This window comes from Gymnogyps californianus, chromosome 2 (genome assembly GCF_018139145.2).
Source record: "Gymnogyps californianus isolate 813 chromosome 2, ASM1813914v2, whole genome shotgun sequence".
Lineage (NCBI taxonomy): Eukaryota > Metazoa > Chordata > Aves > Accipitriformes > Cathartidae > Gymnogyps > Gymnogyps californianus.
The window spans coordinates 39,942,175-39,965,603 of NC_059472.1; the positions used below are offsets into that span (position 1 = coordinate 39,942,175).

General features: G+C 34.3%; 1 protein-coding gene across 1 annotated transcript in view; it reads left to right on the plus strand.

Annotated features, from left to right (window-relative positions):
• Positions 1-23,429, plus strand: part of ASPH (aspartate beta-hydroxylase) — a 121,705-nt gene that overhangs the window by 31,219 nt on the left and 67,057 nt on the right. Inside the window, 10 exon segments of the mRNA XM_050892929.1 lie at positions 10,382-10,471; positions 12,038-12,112; positions 12,612-12,773; positions 13,948-14,007; positions 15,651-15,707; positions 16,228-16,272; positions 17,624-17,659; positions 21,366-21,398; positions 22,810-22,854; positions 22,984-23,025. Of these exon segments, the coding sequence (XP_050748886.1) occupies positions 10,382-10,471; positions 12,038-12,112; positions 12,612-12,773; positions 13,948-14,007; positions 15,651-15,707; positions 16,228-16,272; positions 17,624-17,659; positions 21,366-21,398; positions 22,810-22,854; positions 22,984-23,025 (645 nt within the window).

Consider the following 23,429-nt stretch of genomic DNA (forward strand, 5'->3'; position numbering starts at 1 on the left):
TATGGTAAATGTGAAGTAGCCTCTTCCATTTTCACGTGTAAGTGGATAAGCCACCTTAATTAGCTTACATTTGCTGCATGATGCTGCAGGTTAAAAGGGTTTATGCAGGTAGATGCTGGTGAAATTGATTTATAGGAATTTTTTCATGTGGCAAAGCCTTTTGTATAGCAAGGCTATTAAAGTTTTCAGTATTATTAAATGAATAATTTAAAATTTGTGTATGCAAGAATAAACGTCAGGTTTGTCAATGTATTGTTAAATATGAGTGTTACCTGTCAATGTCTGTGAAACTGCTCAAAAAGACTGAGTGCTTTGTGTTATCTTTGTTTTGCAATGCTTATCTTTCTGAATAAAAATAGTATTCATGTATTTTTCTCCTGGTGCTGAAATTCTAAAGCTGTGCTCTCACTTGGGGGTTCTTTTTGTCGAGGTTGTTCTTAAAGATTTTTATGAGGAAAAGACTGGATTTTGTTGCAGAATTAGAATGCTTTGTAATATTCTAAGTTTCAAAGAATCAGTTAAGATACTAAGTTATCTACAATTAAGCATTATGTAAAAATAACCACTTTGACATGAATATTTAATTTTTAGTATGACTGTTTAGAGCAGTTCTGTGGAACATATTGGAAACCTATCCAGCTCTGTTAACTTTGAAGTCTACTTTTTAATTCACTGACTCCAATAGTTGCCATTTCTGACATTCCATTATAACCACACATGTGTTTATAAATTCTGTATTTCTTTTTGTATTGCCAGCACTCAACATTTATAATGTAGGACTGAGTGGAAAAAAGAAGGAACTTAAAAACTAGCTCAAAAAAAGTGTGAAGACACTTGAATTGGAACTTAAAATAAGGGTCCACAAGTTCAGTTACATGATTCATAAAATTCTGGACGTTGGTTTGTGTGCCCCAAGGCTGTAAGAGCCTAAGTCTTTGCCAATGAGTTTACTTAGATGCCAGATTTTAATCACATGCCCCAGGACATTGCTATCTTGGAAAAGCAAAGTGTTTTGCACCCATGTCTTGCTTCAGGCTATTTGGGGCTTGCAAATGAGACTTCCCTGTGCTGTAGCCATTGTAGGGACCCAGTCCAGGTGGAAATCACAATGCAGCGGGATTTCTGTCTTGTGATTATTACATAATATTAAGATTTTGAAATATATTGTTCTACATACTTTTCCTGTAAATGGGTCTATTCATAATATGTTAAACTATACATGATTTACGAAATTATGTCATGTGTTGATAATTTGCTGAGAATCTTAACACTATTCATTGTAAAAAAAGCAGATTGAAACAAATTACTGCTTGCCTGAATATTTAACAAGTGAAATATCGATAATCAGTGAACAAGGTATTTTGTAATCTTTCAACGTAATGCATATACTTTTATTTAAAAATAATTTCAAATATCTGTATGATAGTTTTTGTGTATACAGGTCTTTGTAAAATTTTCTGTTTTCCGTGTCAAGACATGCTTTTGAGAGTGTATCTTAAAATATCCAGTAACATTAATTTTACTATGAAAAGAGGGGAGGAGCTGGAAATTTAAATATGGCTTTGTGCAACTTTGCTGATACCTTTTATTTACATTTTCATTGATGCTGTAGTATGACAAAGTTGGAGTCTATTTTTCCTTTTATATGAGAAAATTGTTTACTCATTCTTCCACATACTGCTTAGAAGTAGTAAGGTTGAATAATGAATTTAGTCAAGTTAGAACTCTGGACTTCAGCAATCATAGTAATCTGTGAGGGGAGAGCTGAAAAAGGTTTTCATATCCCAGGTATGAGTTTGTAAGGAAACTGATCTAAGAATTGTATTTTTACCTGGCTAAGCCATTTTTAAGAAGTTTTGGCCATAACGTCGATGCTTGATACTTTGAAAACATGTAAGATAGAAATCAGATGCAAGTTGATTACAATGACTTTACTGGCTACATTCTTTAAATTTATGAATTTTTTTTAGTGTAGAATACGGGGGTTTTGTTTGTTTTGTTTTTTAAGAATAAATGTTGAGGTGTATTGACACAGTTTGGGTAGTTACTAATTGTTTTCCGGAAACCTAAGCTCGAGGTTCAGATGTCCAATGTAGGTGCTTTATATGTCTGAGTATCTCTTCTAGTTTAATAGGATTATGTATGAGTTTTAAAAATATATTTACCATAACTTTTCTTAACTTCCTAGTTGGTTTTTGGGTAGCAATGCATATGATTTTTGTGGTTAAGGCAGTTGTGTTTATGGGATTTAGGTCTTAATCCACAGCAGCATGATGGTGATAATCCAGTCTTTTTTATGATATTAGAAAGATGAGGCTAACGATTACTTGTATTTTGGGGAAGGCTTTTGCCTTCATGCCTCTTGTGGAACTAGGTATAAAGCACGATCAAGATGCTGAATGACCTCAGTTTCTGTTAGGTACAGTGGGGAAGGAGGGCAGCACCTGACTTTGGAGAGTAAGGTTTATTTTTTTAATAGAAGTTTTAACAATCTTAAATAGTCTTAAGTAAAACAGTAAGTATTTTAACTGAAATGAAATGGCAACTGCTTTTTGGAATATGAGCAATACCTTGCCAAAACACATATTTTCCATTGGATAAACACACACAGATTGTAATTCATTGTAAGAAAATACTCAATTTATATCATCTACAGTACATACGTGCTTGAAGATCTTTTGAGTTAATGTGTTTATTAAATATTTATAAAATTGTATAGAAACATAAGTTAGTGGGTTTGAGAGAGAACTGGCACAGTACCTAGCAGAGAAATCAGCTGGAATATTGGTCATAATTATATGGCATCATGCTGTCTGGAGAGAACTGAGCTAGCTCTAAGAAGTTAAGAAGCATCTCAAGTAGCGTGCATCTGGTAATGTGGTACTTCTCTTGGATTAATTAGTCTTCCATCTCAGTACTTGTCGTGGTCTTACTACTGAAGATGCTTTATTCTTAATGAGTTAACGTTTGGTATGTCTCCACAGCATTGCAGTGTGCTATGTAAAGATAACTTTTTACATAGCATGGCAGATTGGAAAATTTTATGTCATGTTTGTTGAACATTACGGGTATGTTCATAACCTATTTCCATTTTGCAACAAATCAGGTGAGGAGCCAGGAGGGGTAGCCAAGAAAAAAACTAAAGTCAAAGGTATTTTTAATGTTCTTTTTCATGTGGAACTTTATGCAGATAATGATGTCTGAAATGCATGCGCATTGCAAATGCAGATTGCAGGTTATAATAATGTTTACTAATACTAGCTATGTTGGCTAAGTGTTGTCTAATGGTGCAGCAAACTATTATCCTCCCCATTTTTCAGTGAGGTTTTTTTTACTACTGATTGTAATTTAATGGCAATGTGAGTGCTTTCCTAACTAGAGATTATATTTTTGTTTGTGCAGTTTTTTTTACAAGAGTTGTCTTGTTTGGGTTATAAGTAGTTTATGATAACTTCATATTCTGCATGTTTAAAAAAAAAGTTCTGATGTATAAGCAGATTTTGCTCTGTGTGAAATCTTCCTTTAGTTATCTTTCATGAGTTCATGATACTATTACTATATTGTAACTGGACTTGAGCACCTTAATTTCTGCTTAAGTCTGTACTTAGTTTCATCTATTTCTTTCTTATGGGAGGAGAAATTTAGGTAAAGTTCAATAACTTCCCCTTTAATATTATTTGCAGGATTGATTGCAGTGATGATACTTATCAATTTTCCAAAAGCTTAAAGTAGAATAGCTTGCAACCAATTTATGCCATATTTATTTATAATTACATTGCTGTATGAACAGGACATAATGGTCTAAATGTGTTCAGTGCAACAGAGAGACTAAGAAAGCTAATTAGGCTCAGCAAAACACCAAAGTACCAGATGTACTTCAGGCGCTTAACTTTTTAGATGTGCTCAGTTATCTCCACACAGCATGGTGCTATGTAAAGAACACAGTCTCTTTGTTGCATTAAAGACACTTAGACTTTAATGTGTTTTTTCCAGCAGTATGTGAAAAATGCACGCTGTTTGTAATACAAAGTCTCATTAGGAAAAAAGTGCATTTTCTGAGGGAAGCTCTCATGCTCATACGAATGTGACTTTTCTTAGCATCTTGCACGCAAGTTGAAATTTTTAGCATTTGTTCCACATTGTGCTTGGTATGACTTGGTTGCAAATTGTGTGTTTCCAAGAATGTAATAAATGTCATTTAACAATTCATTCCTGAGTTTTGGATTGTTTTTCAATGTTTGATATGAGAATGAAGAAATGGTATGATATATTTCAAATACTTTATGCCAAAAAACGGTTGGAAGGAAACGTGATGTTATTCCTTTTAGACTGAGCTGTGTGATTGAATTGTTCACTCCACAGAAATGTTGCACAGCGATTGGAGGCAGATTTTACAGGAGAAATGTTGTCACTTGGCTGCTTTTTGCCTCAACAGACTGCAGTTTCTCTCAAAAGTCTGAATGAAAATAGAGCTGTTGTATTTTATATAAAAAATCTTTATAGCTTTTTTAATAATGTGGGAGTATTAATTTTAAAATTAAATACAAATGTTGTATACAGAGATTTAATGGAAAAATTTCTACATTTTATTGAGTTAAAAATTCCTCATTCTGGAGAATGCTGCTGGTACTGACAAATTTTTTCAAAACTGAGCAAAGTGGAAGTAAATATTGAACATCTAAATTTCAAGGATGCTGTTCTGACTGTTCTTCTGAGATATTGTCTAGATACCGTGTCACAGCCAAATGTGAATTGAAATAGAGAAAGAAAGCACAAGAGATAAAACTCCAAAAGTAAAACAAACAAAAAAGTATTACTAATAACGCTACATATGGAAAAGCAAAGATGTAAGAATTAATTTACAGTTTTTACTTTGATTTCACTGAATATGGTCAAACCAAGTTAACTTTTTTGGAGTTGATTTAATTGACCAGGACATTGCTGTTTTTTCTTAATTGTTGTGTACTTACTGCTTATTTTTGTAAAGTATATACTTCAGATAACGTTTTTAAGTCTTGGCTTAATCTGAGGTAACAATGTCAGTAAAATGTTGTAGTATACATTTGTGTTGTTATAACACTTTCATTTGTAGTTTTAGAAAGTTGAGAAAATTGGGAAAAAAATTTCTTTTGGTGATGCTCTTGACATTTCTAGATCCTACAATTGTCATACTGTTGTCAAAGATTCAAAACTTACTGTGATTTTCGTGCTCACAGACAAAACTGGTTTTAGCATTCTGCAGAAGTTAGTTAACAGTAAGATAATAGAGGCATGGTTTTCACTAGATTAATGCTTTATTCGGATGCAGTTGCAGTAGTTAAGGTTACTGGCTGGCTGCATGGTGTGAGATACTGCTAAAAGTCAAAACTAATTTGTTTAAATTGCTTAAAGCTTAAATAGTTAATTATACAAGTTTAAATTGGCATCTAACAAACGTTAAGTAAGAATTCGATCAAAGCTTTTAGATAATTGTTCATAAGATATTTTCTGATCTAAGAATGATTCCCTTATTGAACATTTCCTCTTTTTTAAATGAAAAACTAAAAAGTAAAAGAAGCTATTAAAGAACCGCTCAAGAAATTAAGGGAGAAGCAGGAATCCAAGAAGGAGGAAATCAAAGATGAGGAAGAAAAAAAGAAAGCCAGGAAAGGAAAAGATGCTACTGATCGAAAGGACAAGAAAGCTGTTGCTATGAATAAATTAAAGAAAGATTCTGACAAGGCTAAAAGAGACAGAGGAAAGGAAAAAGGCCTAGACAAAAATGTAAAATCCAAGGAGACTACAAAAAAATCAGCCAGTGAAAAGGATGGTACTATTCAGGTGGGAAAAGACAAAGAAACAAAAAAGATAGTTAAAAACCCATCCAAGGAAGACAAGAAAGAAAAGAAATAAAAAGAGTTCCGATTCTGCTAATGAGGAACAGACCTCAAGAATGAGAAATTCAGCATATTTATATGAATGTGGTAAATATGGCAATAAGAAGATAATGTTTTCTGGAAATAAGTGTGAACAAAGGCTATATATAATATTTTCTTGGAAACTGTTAAGCTTGTACTGGTGTTGTAAACACAAAGCAAAAATGTCTGCTGTGAAACTGAAATATGTACATATGTTAATATGCCTGGCTAACAATGTGTATTGAAAACAGAAATGTCAAATTGATGCCAATTACTTCAAGCATACTCTAAATCTGTTTGTGTCGTCCCCCCCCCGCCCCGTTTCCTTCTATTAAAATGCTATTTTCTTGATGTGGGGATAAAAGTGTAATGTTGTATATCAAATGCAAGTTTAAAAGCAATATTAAGAGGATTATCTGGACACACATAGTGGAAACTCACAAGAATATATTTCTCTTTCACAAAAACAACCAAGAGGAGCATTAATGGAATGTATTGTCATAGGAACTTAGCAAATAAATGTAAGTTATTCCCTGCTAAACTTTTTTTCCCTAAGTAGTCTGAGAAAACTATTTTATACGCACTCAAACCAACTTTAGTGTTGCATTTATTTGAGACTTCAGTGTATACTCGATCAAAATTTTGCAACACTTTTGTTTATTGATCCTGTGACAATATGTTCTGCTTTTCCTTCCTTCCTTCCTATATTTATTTTTTAGCTATCTTTAGGTCTGAAAACTTTATTCATTGTCACTTTTCAGTTAACTGTGTCCTGATTTTTCCAAGTTTTCCACGCTTCTGGTGATGAATACTTCTGAAAATTAGGCCACCTATTTCATCATTGATGGGTATTGTTGGATTCCAGTCACATTTTAAGAAGTGATATGCTACTGCTACTGTGTTCTGGTTGAACTTGATTAGAGAACAGCTTATGTATTTTTGCAACTATTATTTTCCTCAAACAACACTGTTCAAGTACATGATACTTCTGTAAGCAAACTCCTGTGTTTACTCTTACAGCTTCTGTATTTTTAGCACCGAGGAATGATTTATCCAGCAGTCTCATTAGAATAAACAACGTTACAAAACATTTCTGTAGAGATATTTCACTATGTTCTTGAATCTGTACTTGCTTTCAAGTTTATATGGGAAAAGAATATTTTCTAATTTTACTAGACAAATAATATCGCTTAGTATATTGAAATATTAATTGCACAATAAAATTACACAAGATTCAGAAAAAAATTTGTAATGAAAGTTGAAGATTTATTATTGCTATACTGCAGTATTATTTTAAAGAAAATAAAACTAAGGAGTGAAATTGAGCATGAGTGTATGCATGTGGGTGGTGGTGTAAGATTAAAGTCCTGAAGGTTGATTCTGTTTGTGGTTTTGCTTAAATTTTGTGTATAACAGTTGGCAATACACTTATCTCAGACTTTCGATACAACACATAGGTGTTTCTGTAAGATGCTTTGATCCCTAGAGGTATAAGATGTGGTAATAGGGTAAGATACAATATGATTTTTTTTTTTTTTCTTTAGAGGAAACGTATGAAAAATAGTTGAAATGAAAGCTGTAGAAAATAGTACAGTAGCTTAAGATTCTAGCTGTGATAATTAACAGAGATGATATACCAAGCTATTTTCTAAATATTTATATATGTGTGAAGAAGGAGGGAAAGGATGTGTGTGTTGTGAACATTATAGTGCTTAGCAAAAAACTTGACAGAATGAAGATCTGATAAATGCACTTGCATAATGAGCATTCTCTTTAGGTTTCAGTGATGATAGACGTGTTTATTCATCTTTGCCCTGATAAGTGTTAAGATACATATTTGACCGAGGACCACTCAAATCACACTTCTCAAGAATAGTGGCACAGTGATATAGTGCACATCACTTTTTATTTTCTCCTCTAATGTGACAGAAGTTGTAACTGTCTGGGAGTGAAATTTGGAATTAGTTGCCTTTCTGATTAACATGTTATTGTATCTATGACCCAAAGTTTATCTGGTTCTAAAGAAGTTCTTTTTTTTTTTTTTTTTTTTCCCCCAAAGAATGTTTTATTTGAGCAGCACTCCAGGCTATACAGATAGCCACACAATAAAATGAGATTTTTGCCCCAGAGATCTGTTGTGCTGTTGTATATCTCTCTGAAATGTTATTGTCATTCGACATAACATGGCAAGTTACCACATAAGCTCAAAAAATGCACCACACAAGTAAAAACTGAGTGCAACTTTATTGTAATAAAAAGATGAGAGAAAATAGTATCTTGCAAAAAGTAAATGACTTAACATATTACATACTCAACAGGATTGAATACGAATCAGTGATAAACACATGATAGATATGTATAAAAAGCTTGAAAGCAAAGTTGGGAAATGCGCAAGCAAAACAAAGAAATACTCCTGCTAGTCCATTCTTTCCTTCTACACACCCTAAGTGCTTGTTGGCTGTGAAATATTGACTATCTTTTGAAATACCTTGAATCCATTTATTGTTCATGAAGCAGAGCAAGTGGTTGTCTGGAATTGGAGATGTGGGTTATTAGAGGATATGAGGACTTACTTGAAGCGATGTATATGTAAGGGAAGTGAACTGTATTTGTGAAAGCAGGTTGGCTGTTTCTATGCTTCCAGATTCTGAAGTGTGAGACAGTGGCTAATATAGGTAACTGGTTTTTCTCTATATGTGGTTAAAGATGATTGTAGAAGGAAGTAACTTCTTACTCTTGTAGCCATTAATATTACTGCAGCGAAAGATGAATGTAAGTCTTAATAATATTTTTTAATATTTCAGGATTTTTTTAATGACACAGAAGAAAATTGGCAAAAAATGAGGTGTAAATTTGGCTTTTTTCTTTTAGCTTCTGATCGTGACTCCATAGTAGTGGACTCTTAGTTACAGTACTTTTAGATACAGCCTAATTACTTATCTTCATGTAATGTAAATAATATAAAAAGGTGTAAGTAGAATTAATTCTGTTATTCCTGTTCCCATTACTTATGTAGGGTAATGGAATAAATATACATTTTTCTCACGATGCATAAAATAATAAAATCTCTCTAGTTTACACAAAGTTGTTTTCAGGCATATCAGTCCTGTTTGTATTGAGATATGTTTGACTCCATTAGAAATGTGGTAATTATTTTTTTTAAAGCTTTACTGACTTGAAATATAATACTTATATTGTTCCACTTAAAGTTACTTTTACAAGATTGTTAGCAGTACAGGAGTGTTCATTATAGTGTAGCCTCTGCTTTCTTAAATACTATTTTTCTATTGATTTCTGTGCACACAGCTCTTGAGAAACTAGTTGTTTTGGGCAGTGTGTGTGTGTGTTCATTTAAGAAGGTAATTTTATCTTAATTGACCTTGGAACTTAAATATGAACGTAGGAAAAATGATGTAGGATTATAGGAGGATTCCATTTAGAAGGGACTTCAGGAGATCCTTATTCCAACATCCTGCTCAAAACAGGGTCATCGCAGAGGTATGACCAGGTTATGCTGGCCATTATCCAGTATGGTCTTTAAAACCTCCAAGGATGAGAATGCACAACCTCTCTGTGCAGCCTTTTCCACTGATTTGACTGTCCTCATGGTGGGGTGGGTGGGTGCGTGTGTGTGTAAGTTTTTTTTCTTATACCCAGTCTGAACCTCTCTTCTTTAAGTCTTGCTTGAGTCCTTCCTAAAGGATAGTTGAGAGGAGGATTAGGCCAATACCAATGTATTCTTTCTTGAGGATGTGGTGTCTTACGATGTGGCATAATCTTTCAAGGCTATGAATTATCTTTATCTCTTACCATGGTGTTGATCATTGCTATTCTTGGTTGCTTTCTCTTCATTGTGTTTTGATCTAGAAAGACTCTGTGTTATAGATAGTAAGCATCTTAGTGGTGAAATTCCATCAGTGGTATGTTTTCTCTAGTAATACAGTTGTCAAAAGAAACTGGAGATTGAGATTACCTTATTTTGAAGAAACTACAGTTCTCTTCATCAGATCTTCTAAGATTTACCATATGAGTTTAAAATACCTCTTCTCATTCTGCGCGTTTTAGAAAGTCCAAATTAGTTCTTCATAAAACCTATAAAATTAATCATATGAAGCACTTTTTGCCCAAAGAGAAAACAGTGAGAAAAACCTGATGCCTATTTTTCTTCTGGATACTGAATAGATGTTGAGGATAGCATAGTCATTTGTTCAGTTACTTTGAAATAAACGCAAGTGCTTAAATTTCTGTCCCTTTTTTCCTCTCATTGTGTGTTTGTCTTCAGAACATATTTGTTTACTATCTGAATACACTTTAGTCTTTGTATATATCACTGCATCTCAGGACAGCCCTGTAATTGTGATTAATTGTTTGAATACATTTTGGAGAGTTTAACGTCAGTTAATTTAACTGAAACAACTTTCTTAGTTTATAACTGAATCAGATCAAAAAGAGCATAAAGTTAACTTTATAACTGAAAAATGCAGGCCTTAAAGAAAGATCTGTCCCAGCACAGCCAACATCACCAGAATCTGAGGAGACCATCCAGCCTGCTGAGAAGTCATATGTCGAATCAGGTAAGGCCTTTTGTAAACCATAGGTGAAACAAAAGACGTGGTGCTTCATTTGAATTATATTTCTGTTGCCTTAGCATGCAGACTCATTGTGTTATTTCTTTGGGTAGAAAAATAAAACTTTCATCGATTTTTATGTGTTGCTTATCCACTACAGTTTATTTAATGGGAATCACTGTTGATAACTTTATATAAATCACTGACCACGAAAAGTTTGTAATTCAAGTGTATAGAAGGCACTCTTGTCAGCTCTCATGGTTCCCATTGGAACCATATCACATCAGAATAACTTTCTGCTGATGTACAGTTATGGTTTTGATACATATACAACAGTATACCCAGTCAGAATAACAGCAGATTCTCCCCCTTAAAAACACCCCCCCCAAACCCAAACAAAAAACCCCAACCTAACAACCAACTTCATAAGGTTAATCAAAAACCAACTTCATAAGGCTAATCAAATATTCACTTTTCCACTAAAACCAATAGGATATCATAAATACAATAAGTACAGCTTCTACGGTTGAAAAAAATCATTTAAACGTTTTAAAAGCCCCATAGTATTAGTAAAATTTATTAGGTTTAAGAGGAATTCAAGAAAAAATAATTTTATACATCACATTTCAGATACGTGATTTGCATTTTAGTGTTACTCAGAGAGTACATATTTTTTCCTGTTCCTTGAAGAGGCTTATCCTACTTGATGTTTATGTGAACCTAACACAATAACCCACAAATGTGGAGCATATGCTCAATAAAATGGAATATAGAATTTGTTTTAAAAGATTTGCATTACTTTTCTTAAGTTATCATGTATAAAATATATCCAGTTGAGGTGGTGTTTCCTCCCCCCCCCATAACTGGTACCATTTTGGATCTTCATTTGAAAAACGCAGCTGTGATTTGGTTTTTGGTTTTGTGCTGTTGGGTTTCTCAGTGTTAATTTCAGGACATTTATATGAAGGCAACACTTCATACAAATTCCTGTTATGTTCTGGGCTGGTGTTTAGATGAAAATCACTTGTCCCTGAAATCAGTTTGATTTATTCTGCTATGAATTGCCAGGAGAAGACCTTGATGTTGTAATGTTAGTATCTATTTTCCCTGTTTATAAAGCCAACAAAACCCTACTTCTGCAAGTGACATTTTGTTGTCAAATATGACGTGCTAGTGCTGCTGCCTAAATTGTAGGAAAGTAATGGATGAAAGTGTTAGTAAAATAATTACTTAGAAGAGAATTCTTGGTTTGAATAGTTATCTGAAGTTATTAATGTTACTGCCACTGAGAAAAATATACGTGCAGAAAATGCGGTGTAGATAAATTCTTCCAATTCATCTTCAGAGTGAATCTGATATGATTGATGCAATACTTCCCATATTGGAGAGCAAGCAAAGCCAAATTGTTTTTGTAATTGCGTGAGTTGCAGAGGGTTCACCACGTCGATCTCTACGGAACTTTATGAAATGGAATAAGAACTTTATGTAGGCTACTAAAAGCTGCAAGCCTTGAGCTAATGTTTAGACTTTGCCTTTTGCACTTACCTTCACTGCAATTTATAATCCTTTTAGAGCACAAGAATGCTGATGTAGAATTGGAAGAGGAGATTCAGTCTGTTCTTCATGAAGCTCTCCATTCCCAGCCTGGTAATGCATTAACACTTAGAAATCACTGAAGAATTTATAAATGCTGCCATAGGCTAGACAAATCTCAGAGTCTGGTTTTGGTATGCACTTAAAGTGCTTTTGCCTGCACAAAACATTCTAATTGGCTAATTTGTGATTTTCAAGAAAATTCAGAATGTTCAGTCACCAAATCCTAAAACTGTGGCCTCTTTACCCAGAGGTGTTTGGCAGCAGTAGCTCAAATCAGTCAGTTGACAAAAACTTCCTCAAAATACTGCATAGAGTGCAAGAATGGGTAAACAGAGATGGCTTTTATTGCGGGCAAAGAAGGGACTGGCAAGTCAGTGCAGATACTTTGAGTTTATACTGCTGGAAGGTGCAGACAAGTCATCTGTCTCCCTCCCTGTCCCCTTTGGGGACTAGTTGAAAAACACGAAGGGTGTGCTGAAGACTGAATATTTGCTGGTAATAGAATTTACCAAAGGGTATGTATTCTCTAACAATCTGTATTATTGATTAGGAGGGAGACATGAAGATGTAAATGAAATTATAAATGATGAGTGGCAAGTGAAGGAAGAAATACATGGAGAAACTTTTGAAGCTCCTACAACAGATGACTTGCTCAGAGAATTAGAGAATGAAATGCCAGAAGCATATGAAACACCAGACTCAGTTCAGAAAGGTATCTGAATGACTAAATATATTTAAAATTAAATTTTGCCAAAAATAAGAACAGACAAATGGAAATGTCTCATTAAAAACTTGACTCATAATTTCTACTTGCAATAGAGACTTAGCAAATGTCAGCCACAGCAAGTATTATTTAGCAAATAAATATTTTTAAAATCAAAATGGGATATTTTAATGCCACGTGTTTGGAATCCAGGTAACTATGTATTATTCTTTAGTTACTGCTATATTGGCTTTCAACCAAACAAATTAATCTGTGCTCCAGGTATGCATATCTCCCCCCAGTAGAGGGACTTCTGTAATATCTGTATGGAGTCTGCTTCTGGACTTTCTAGTTTATTAAACTAAATTTTAAGAGTTTATTAGCACAGACTTACTCTCACTCTACTTAACTTCTAATGTGGCTCTCTAAGAGAATGTCATGCATGGACTATATTGCAAGTCCTGCTGAGAACATAACATCATATAAAGAAGATGCTCATATCCTCCTGCCTTGGGGCATTGACAGGATGATAAAAATTGTGTGTAATCAAAATATTAAAATGGAATCATATGATCTAAATCCAACTTAGGGAAAAATATTTCTAAATGCTTTTTATTTGCACTACTGAAAATTTTACATATATCTTAATACCTCTTTTTGAAAAACTCATGTAATGGATGTCATCTAAAAGTTTTGATTGCTGGAAGTACACAGAGATTCTTTCTTCAGAACTGAAGTAATTCTTTTCAGTCTGGGTCTATTATACCTCCTTGTTTCTGTATCTCTCTTATTCATCCACAGTGCAAGTTAAAGTAGGGGAATAGAGGAGAAATTCAAATTCCAGTTACTTTAAATCTTTAAAATTACTATTAAGAAGGCAAAGTGAATATGTTCTACTTTCTTCACATTTACGCGGAAATTTCTGTCAAGTCATCTATTTTTGAGTGAAAGTGTATAGAGTTTATGTGTGTATACACATTCTCAGTATTATATATAAGAATAAAATTATAAATTTTATTCTTTCAATTTATATACATATCTTGCTGACATTAGAAGAAATTTGCTTAGAATTTCTGCTTAGAAATTTGACTCTATTCTTACATAATAATCTGTTAATGGGGTTTGTGGTATCATGTATTGATGTAAAAATTTTAAAATTTGTAAATACATGTTTGTTTCTCAGATGCTGATCTTTTGACAGATGATCTTGGAGCCGTGGAGCCTGAACCATATGAAGCTCCAGGTATAATTTTGTTTTTCCAAACTCGGTAATATTGGTTTTCTGCCTAAATGTAGCAATTTATATGAGACAGCAAAATGGAAGAGGTTAGACTGGTTTAGGAATATATAATTTTGAAATTTTTTTTTTCTCCAAACAACTATTCTTGATTGTCTTGGATATTTTTACTTTGACTGAGATGACTGTATCATATTTGCTATTGCAAATGGTTCTTAAAAAGAACGGATGATAGGTATGGAAACTTTGCTTTCATTGGTGCAAAAACTTCATTTTTACTTTTCTATGTGTTTCTGGCTGTTGTGTATGATTGGGATCTGGATAGGCAAGAGATCTGTGGTTCTACAGTCTAAGAAAGTGAGAATGAGATTTATTACTTATATTACTGTCTTCTTAACAGTCTACAATGCTAAGGTTCTTCTAGCATATTATTTTTGGCATTAGTCAGAAACTTGTGTTCTCACATGGAACCTGTCACCTGTCAGAAGCATCCAGTTTGTAACCTTTCCTTCAGGACTGTTTGTTTCTTTATGGCCGATTATACTATCAGAGAGTGAGCCAGCACCCAGGACTTCATTGTGAGCTATCCTTGCACTGTCTTTCTGCACACCCTAATTCATCTTTAAAGCTTTTTGAAATTTTGCCTGGACTAATCCAATTAGCTTATAGTCATCTTCATATTATGCTTGATATCAGGTACAATGGCACTAGCTCATCTTTCCCATTATGAAGAAACATTAGGTGGATATTACAGTTTCCCTGCTGTCTGATAAGTATTTTCTTCTGGATGCTAATAATGCTTGTTTATAGTACAGGCAGCCTCTTCTGCTTACATTAGACATTGATTTTTGTTTGGACTAGGCTTCTTATCTTTGGCTCAATGTTAGTTCTGGACTTTACAGTCCTGTTTGATGCCAAATACGACAGAAAAATAATTTTATTGGTTTGATACAGCTAAAACTGTTTATTTGTATCTTTGTGGGACACTACTGCTTTCCAGTTACCAATTTAGAATCCAAGCTGTGATGCTTCCAAAGTAAAAGGATAGTTACTTTACTTTCAGTACTGTGTGTTGTCAGATGTATCATACTGAGTATATTAATAACATCACAAAGAATTGTAGTCACAGAGGAAAATAATCCACATATTTAGCTAGGCAATGAAAAAAAGTAAATTGTTCTAAATCCGTGATGCCAGAAGTGAATGTACATGTTTCTCAAGGTCTGATTTCTGGCTCTTATGTTGTCTTCTGTAGATCATCACCAGTGGTCCTCCTGCACATTAGTAAAGAAGCTACTTTAGAACTTTGAGGATAGGGGAAGATTACATTTTTTATTCATATTAGAAGAACTATTAAAAAATATTGATGGAGACTAATGGCTCTCGTGGATCTAGTTTTCATACGGAGAGTATAACAGAGGACTAGAAGAGAGAGGGCCCCAACACCTTCCATTAGATTGCCATGTGTAAAGTTGCAAGTGTCTGTTTGTAAGGTTTTAATTTGTCAGTTTTCAACTAAGGAGCTACATTTAGCTACTGACAGACACATTATGGATGCCAGTTAAAATAATTGAGTATTAAAAATATGAAATATTTTAAAATATGTTTATATCAAATAAAAATGTTTATTTTTCATATTTAATTTACAGTTTCATATGAATATGATATGGATGTGGAAAAGACAGTAAGTGATCCAGAAGCTCCAGGTTTGTAAATTTTCATGACTTCAGATTATAATATAATGACTTATACTTTTTTAAACATGCATCAAAGTAATATGTCATATTGACTGTTTCATCACAGTTTTATTTTCAAACAGCTTTTCGAGTAGTTTCAAATAAGCCTGATTTTTGCAGCTGTGTTACCTTTACATTTGTGAATGCAACACTCCACGAATCCAATCCACAAATGCTTACATAAATATCTTTTTCTGTCGGATTCTTCCAGTCTAATCAATGGATTGTCAAAGACCTACTTGTATTCCTTATTTTAAGCCTAAATACAGATATGCATGAACTTACTATATTGTGTGACTTACAGTGTGGCTCCTGGATGTGTTTTATAATCCAGCTGTCACTTTCAAATAAAACATTGTAGTATTAACTCAGGATGTTTAGTTCTGTTATTCTTGAGCTAAATATGTGACCTTTTTAACTTCTGTTGTGCTATTTAGCTGTTGCATGAAAAGTTGATTAGAATATAAAATATTAAATATTTTTATTTAAGGTGACTCTGAGCTAACGCTAGAAGATGCTGTGGAACATTACACAGGTACAGTCCAAAATCTTATTTCTTTTTATTGAAGTTTCATCGAATTGTGGCCCCAAACCAAGACAAAAAAAAACCCCAAAACATTGGAGCTTATAGATAGCATCAGTTCCTTAGTAAGTTATTACATCTGTATTTTTATTTACGTTTGTCGTGGTTTAATCACAGCCAGCAACTAAGCACCATGCAGCTGCTCGCCCCTCCTCCCTCCCAGTGGGATGGGGAGGAGGATCGGGGGAAAAAAAAAAGTAAAACTTGTGGGTGAGATAAAAGCAGTTTAATAACTAAAGTAAAATATAGTACTAACTAATAATAATAAAAATATAATAATAATTGTAATGAAAAGGAATATCACAAAAAAAAAGAGAGAGAGAAATAAAACCCAAGAAAAGACAAGTGATGCACAATGCAATTGCTCACCACCCACTGACCGATGCTTGAGCAGCGATCCGCCCCTCCCAGCCAACTCCCCCCAGTTTATATACTGGGCATGACATTCTATGGTATGGAATACCCCTTTGGCTAGTTCGGGTCAGCTGCCTTGGCTATGCTCCCTCCCAGCTTCTTGCACACCTGCTTGCTGGCAGAGCATGGGAAACTGAAAAGTCCTTGACTTAGGATAAGCGCTACTTAGCAACAACTAAAACATCAGAGTGTTATCAACATTATTCTCACACTAAATCCAAAACACAGCACTGTACCACCTGCTAAGAAGGGAGTTAACTCTGTCCCAGCCGAAACCAGGACAATGTTCTGAAAAAATACAAAGACTTACATGAATACTCCTTTTCTGTAATGTCAGCCAAATGAGCAGAATAATATTTTGAAGCTTAATTTTCCAAGAGAATGGATGTTTGTATTTTAAATTGCATAGAAGTGTTTCTGTGGGTAAGAAATAATTTGAATTTGCCAAAGATATTGAAGTTAGTGTAATAAGTGTCCGGAAAACAGTAGTATCTTTAAATTTTTTTTTAAAAAGCAAGCCAGCCATAACAAGCAGATTCCAAAATTTCACTGTAGAAGTTTGCTGTATATAGAAATGATTTATGAGTATATCCATTCTGAATTGTAGGTAATTTATAGATGAGTTCATGAACTGTGTAAGAAAAGCCTACTGATAGCGCTTTACCTTTTTTAAGTCTATCTTGTGATGCCAGAAAATGATTCAGTTCTTCTCACAGGATCTTTTATTAATCTTCACCTTTGAACTCTTATTAACTTTAATACAGTATAAAATACTGTAATTTTGAATATCTTTTTTATTCTGAATAAACTTGACACAGTATTATTTGTATGTATTTATTGTCTTAAAATTCCGTGAATTTTCATGTTGATTTTTTTTTTCTTTAAACAGAGGATAGAGTGCATGGCGATTATAATGAAGACCATGGTATGACAACTGCTATATTTAGTGAAATGACAGTGTCAAATGACATTTCATTAATATGAAAGTGAAATTACTTTGTCTTAACATTTTTTATGCTGTCACATTACTTTGTAAGTTCTCAGTTAAGGTTTTGGGTTTTTTTATGTTCAAACCTCCTGTATATGTAAGCAATCAATCGATCTTTAACACTGGAACAAGTGTAGAGTATGCATATAGGTTATATACCCATATTGGTCCTCTTTGTCATACTTTGTGCATATGTGGAATAAGAATGTTGAAGACTTTGCCCTTTTTCTTATGAAACCCTGGCCAAGTCAGCTGTGGTTCGTTGCATCTATATAGCTCAGTGTTACCTTTTTGTCTTGTCTGTAACTACCAGATCTTTGGAGATGACTCTGTTTTAGTTTGATTTGGTTAATGATTTGCTAATGATTGCTAAGACCAAATCAAAAAGTGGACGAGAAGATGACTAGTGGTCACAGTCTTGAAACAAAGGTATGTGGTTGTGATTCCTTCTGGGGACCACTGTACTTCAGAAAACTTAAGCATATCTTCAGAGCACTCTTGTTTATTTTCCATGTTTATGTAACCTGAGCAAAGAACAGTGATTCTGAACTTCAAAATATTTGAGACAGAAGACCTTGAGGTTCATTCTTTGTCATCAGGAGGGAAATTCTGACATCCACCTTTGGGATAGAAGTCAAAATCCCATTGAAGGACTTTCAGTGACCCAAAGGTGTATTTAGCACTTAGTCCATGTCTTTCTCAGTCTGCAGAAAAGAATTATTTGCCTCAGCTATGATGCCCTTGATGAAATGTGTCAGCATCAATAGGACGGAAAAGCAAGAGAGACCTAGCTTTTTCCCTGGGCTTATTGTTTACTCTCCTTTCCAGGAGATACTTATTTTACAATCAGTTCCTAATCAAGAGTCACTTCTCTTGCTTCTCACACCTAGATATGAAGGAGAAGTGCAAATTTAATCTTTACTTTTCATGCTCCTTCATATGTAGCGGTGATGTGAATAGAGAATGCTTCCATGGTCCCTGCCCTGGGGAAGAGTCATCTATACCTGCTTTTGGAGTAAGATGATCATGGAGGTTCCCAAAGTAATTTGCATCAGTTTTTCATAGAATCAGTTCCAAAACCATTCCATATTCTGCAGTCTCTTCTGGCGCCCGGGAACAATAACAGTGAATCACTCTATTTTGTGAGTAATTCACGTGCTTCGGCAAGCAGTGGTTTCATGTGCGATTGCTACTGTGTGCTGCAATGAGAGTCTTAAATAGTATCAGATAAATCAGGTTTAGTTTTTTTCTACTCTTTCCTTACTATTCCAAATCCTCTGATTAGGCTGATGAAGAGAATAGGAAGTTCCATCCTTTTTCTCAAAAGGAAATTTCAAGGTAGGTGGTGTTTGTCAAAAAATTATTGTTCTTGGCTACTAAATTGCCAGGGTTTTTTACACAGCGATTTATGCCTGCAGTTCAACGTAATTGTGACAAACTGCTTTTCTCTTGATAAAAGTTCACCTTTTCACAACAGAATTTTGCCTTGCTTGCAAGTTCTCCCTTCAGGACATTCTGGTTGTGAGAGAAAGCACAATGCTTCCTTTGTACTTCTTAAAGGAATTTCATTTGAGAGCTCCAGCCTGGAGCAGTGTAGAAGAAAAAGACCTGTTAGGTGAGGCATTGAGTGTTCTTGGCGTTTGCAAGATTTGATTGATTGATTTTTTTTTTTTTTTTAATTTTAAATTCTGTGCCCCCCCCTCCTCCCCCCAATCTTGAAAGTTACATGAAGTTACAAAGTTATGTTAAATTTCACTGTTTGTTCCAAGGACAGACCTGTGTATAGGCACCCTTATTTCCAGGCACTCATCGGTGTCTCAGAAATAACCAGAGAAAATAATCAGAAATTGCTATCAGAATCCCTAGAAAAGATGGGAGACACTCCTGGGGAGGACAGTCTAATCACACTCAGTTCTATAAGCTCATCTTATGTTGTCAGTCCTTTAAAGTTTGAGCTAACCAGCCAACCATGGATGTCTCTGAAGATGTGCTGAAAGATGTGAGGCCATCTTTCTGTGACACACCTTTTTTTTCCTTCTGAGTTCAGTCTATCCAGTTTCAGGGCATGGGAGTTCTAGTTGTTCATGAATGTGTGCTAGACACCATTTTAGCAGTTGTAGTACCTAGTTTTCATCCCTGTTGTCTCCTGGCCCATCTTTCTTGTACCTTTCGACATGCTTTTGGTTGGATCGAAACTGAAACAGATCTGCTTTTTCTGGAGAAGAGAGTTTTTAGCACCTGTTTTCTGAAGTCAAAGAAGAGATGGAGGCCATCATGGAGATCTGAAATTCTTTCTCTCAAATGTAAAGCTTGTGTTTTTGACATTAGCTCCGAAACTGCAGTTCACATCCACAGGAAGATTCACTTTAAAGCTCCAGATGCAAATGTCTGAGAAATCAGCGGAAGTATAAGCATCTATATTCTAGAGTCAATGTATCTTCTCCATCTCTACCAGATGTTTCCCCTCTTCTGGCAGACCCTCTGTTGTAATATTTTCTCCAATCCTGGTGCTTTCTAAGAGTCTCAGAAAGCTGAGAGGGCAGTGCCAAGATGATTGTTGGCCAGAGCAGTTCAGTTTCTTTTCTGACTCTTACTTTGTATGACTTGATTCTTAATTCAGATCAGTGACCAGCTCTAATAGGATTGCATTTCCTGTAATCACTTCTACCTTGCGTGGTGTTGGGAAAAACTGAAGGCCTATGGTAGGCTGCACTCACTTTGTGTGTCTAGCATATTGAAAGGAACCGTTTCTTTGTACCTTTTGCAGTTATTGCTAATACTAAAAATTCCTTAGTTGAAATGAGTGTATGTGCCCACAGTGATCATAGAACTTGGAATACAGGAACTCAGTTATTGTACACAACTTTCAGTAGTTTTAAGAAGAGTTTTATACAGTTCGTAGCAATGAAACAAGAAAAAGAAGGCAAGTTTGAGATTTTCATTACAAATGAAGAGTTCCGGATTTTTTTTTTAAGAATATGCTGTAAGAACTTTTTTTTAAAGGGATGGAGGGGGAGCCAAGTGACTGCTAGTGCCTTTTGAGATAAAACAATAGTAGAAAGATTATATTTTTTAAAAAATCTTATGTAAATAACCTTTTTCAGATGAGAGTTAGTACCTGTTAAGATAATGAAATTATCCAAAACACTAGATGAACATTGAACTTCTTTAGTTCTAAAATTCGCAATAAATGTATATTGAAAATTCAGACAGTTAATGGATAGCATTTTGTCTATTTTCAGACATTATCTAAAGTAAAATAATGAATATTCTTAACCTATTTCTTCAGAATTACAAAAATTAGACTGGCTCTTTACTCAAAGATTAGGAGTGTAGGTGAATTATAAGAATTGTGCAGAATTATAGCTTTATTGTTGTCATTGTTTTCAGTATTTCATCTGTGTAGACAGAAATGCTTGAAATTTCAGCATTATGTTCACATTTGGTATTTATTTTTTGCATAGAATTTCTACTACAAGCTCCAATAAGGGTTCATATATCTATTCAGGCCCCAAAACTAGAGAAAGTCTTTGAGAGCTTTGAATTTATCAGTAAAGAAATGAACTGGATGCTTAACAACCAAATTTTTAGGATACTTTGTGCATATCAACCACCCAGGAACTTTATTTTTCTTTCCTTTCAGAACCAAAACATGAAAAGCTGACTGAGACTCAAGGTACAGGTATATACATATATATAAGTGTGTGTGTGTGTGTGTGTGTATATGTGGGTTGGTGGGGTGTGTGTACACTCCCACACACGTCCCACCACGTATATATGTTTATATATAGGAGCATATTAGAAAATCTTTGTTTCATACATCATTAAAGTAGAAATACCTTTAAAATAAATGTTATTGGAATATAAATGATTTTCAAAATCAGAGAAATATTTTAGTCAAGTTAGCATAAAAATCATTAACTTAATCTTGCTATTTCTATGTATTGAAATATGTGATCTGTGTGATCTTCAATCACAATATATTGCCAATTATGGCAAAGGTTCATTATAGTCTGTGTAGTTATAAAATTAGGTTTTTGACTATGAACTGAGACATCTTCTTTTAATATACCATCCTCAAGGATTCATCTTTAAGGTCTCAAGTGACACAAAATGGGGTATGTGAGGCTTTTTATGGACATTTGGAACACAGTAGCTCAGCACAGACACTCAACCTGCTGCCTGCCGTGAGCCTTTCTCATAACCTTGTAACAAGTGCTTAAGATCGTTCAACATTTACAGGCTGTCAATACTAGCTCAGCTTTGATGCGTACTTTTTGCTACTGCCTTTATCTAATTAGCAGAAGCAATTAAAAAATTATTTGTCTGCAGTGCTCTCTCTGGGTCCTGTATACTTTGTTGTCTTGAAATAACCAGCTCTTTTGAGTCATCTTGGACAGCTGATTGAAAAAGACACAATTGTTTAGTTTAGAATGAGGTCAAGAAGTTCTCTAGTGTAAACAAGTACCCGTTTTGTCACCTTTGTGATCATAAGCTTAAGAGGACAGTCAAATGAGTTAGAGTGCCATATTCAAAGAAAATAAAAATTAAAATAATTTATTTTTCCATGGAACCCATAATTTAAGTTGAAGAACTTGCTCGTTGTCCTTCAGGAAGGAGAGTAGGACTCACCAGGGAATTGCATGTTTATCCAAATAAAAAGACTTTTAAAGTAAAAGTTCATAGGTTTTTTTGTTTGTTTGGTTTTTAATATGCCTAGCAGATGGAGTTGGTGCTGCAAAAGATGAAGGTGGGAGTACTGATTATGCTTAGAAAGATTAAGAAGCATTTTTAAAATTTCAGGTTTTAATGTTACTGTGTCTTAATCCAAACACCATTTGTTCAGAAGGTACAATTTTGAAATATTTACCTAATGAATACAGCAGTTCTTTAGTGAAACAGGGAAGAAAATTTAAGAAGTAATTTCTTTTTTTCCTTCAAATTCATTGAAGTTCCTGTTTGTTTATAGCAGTTTACTGTTCACAGTTAAACATGTCTCTGTGCTAGCTGTGTTCTTTAGTGTTGTATGTAAGTTTCATCAGTTGAAGGCTGACTTCATTATTGCTCTGAATTGCATGTTTTCTTAGCTGTTGAGGACCTTCCGGAGGAGGTGAATGAAGCCACGGAGCCAGGTATATATTTTGTAATTGTGATCTTAAAGTGTTTTGATGAAATACAGGCATTTTGAAATCTGATGTTAAAAAAAAAAAAAAAAAAAAAGCTCATTATATACTTTTTTCTTTTTGTACTTTCTCTTGTAGATGAAATTATTGGAGATTTTGATATTGATAAAGAGCTGTCAGGTACGAATTTTTATAGTTTGTGAAATAAAACACTTTTTCTTCCATTTATATTTATTAATATGATTAAAAAACAAACAAATTAAAAACAAAGCAGAGAAATGTGCTATATAGAATCATAGAATGGTTTGGGTTGGAAGGGACCTTTGAAGATCATCTGGTCCAACTCCCGTGCCATGGGCAGGGATGTCTTTCACTAGACCAGGTTGCTCAAAGCCCCATCCAACCTGACTTTGAACACCTCCAATGATAGGGCATCCACTACTGCTCTGGGCAACGTGTTCCAGTGTCTCACCACCCTCACCGTAAAAAATTTCTTCCTTATGTCCAGTCTAAATCTACCCTCTTTCACTTTGAAACCATTGCCCCTTGTCCTGTCGCTACAGGCCTTGGTAAAAAGTCTCTCT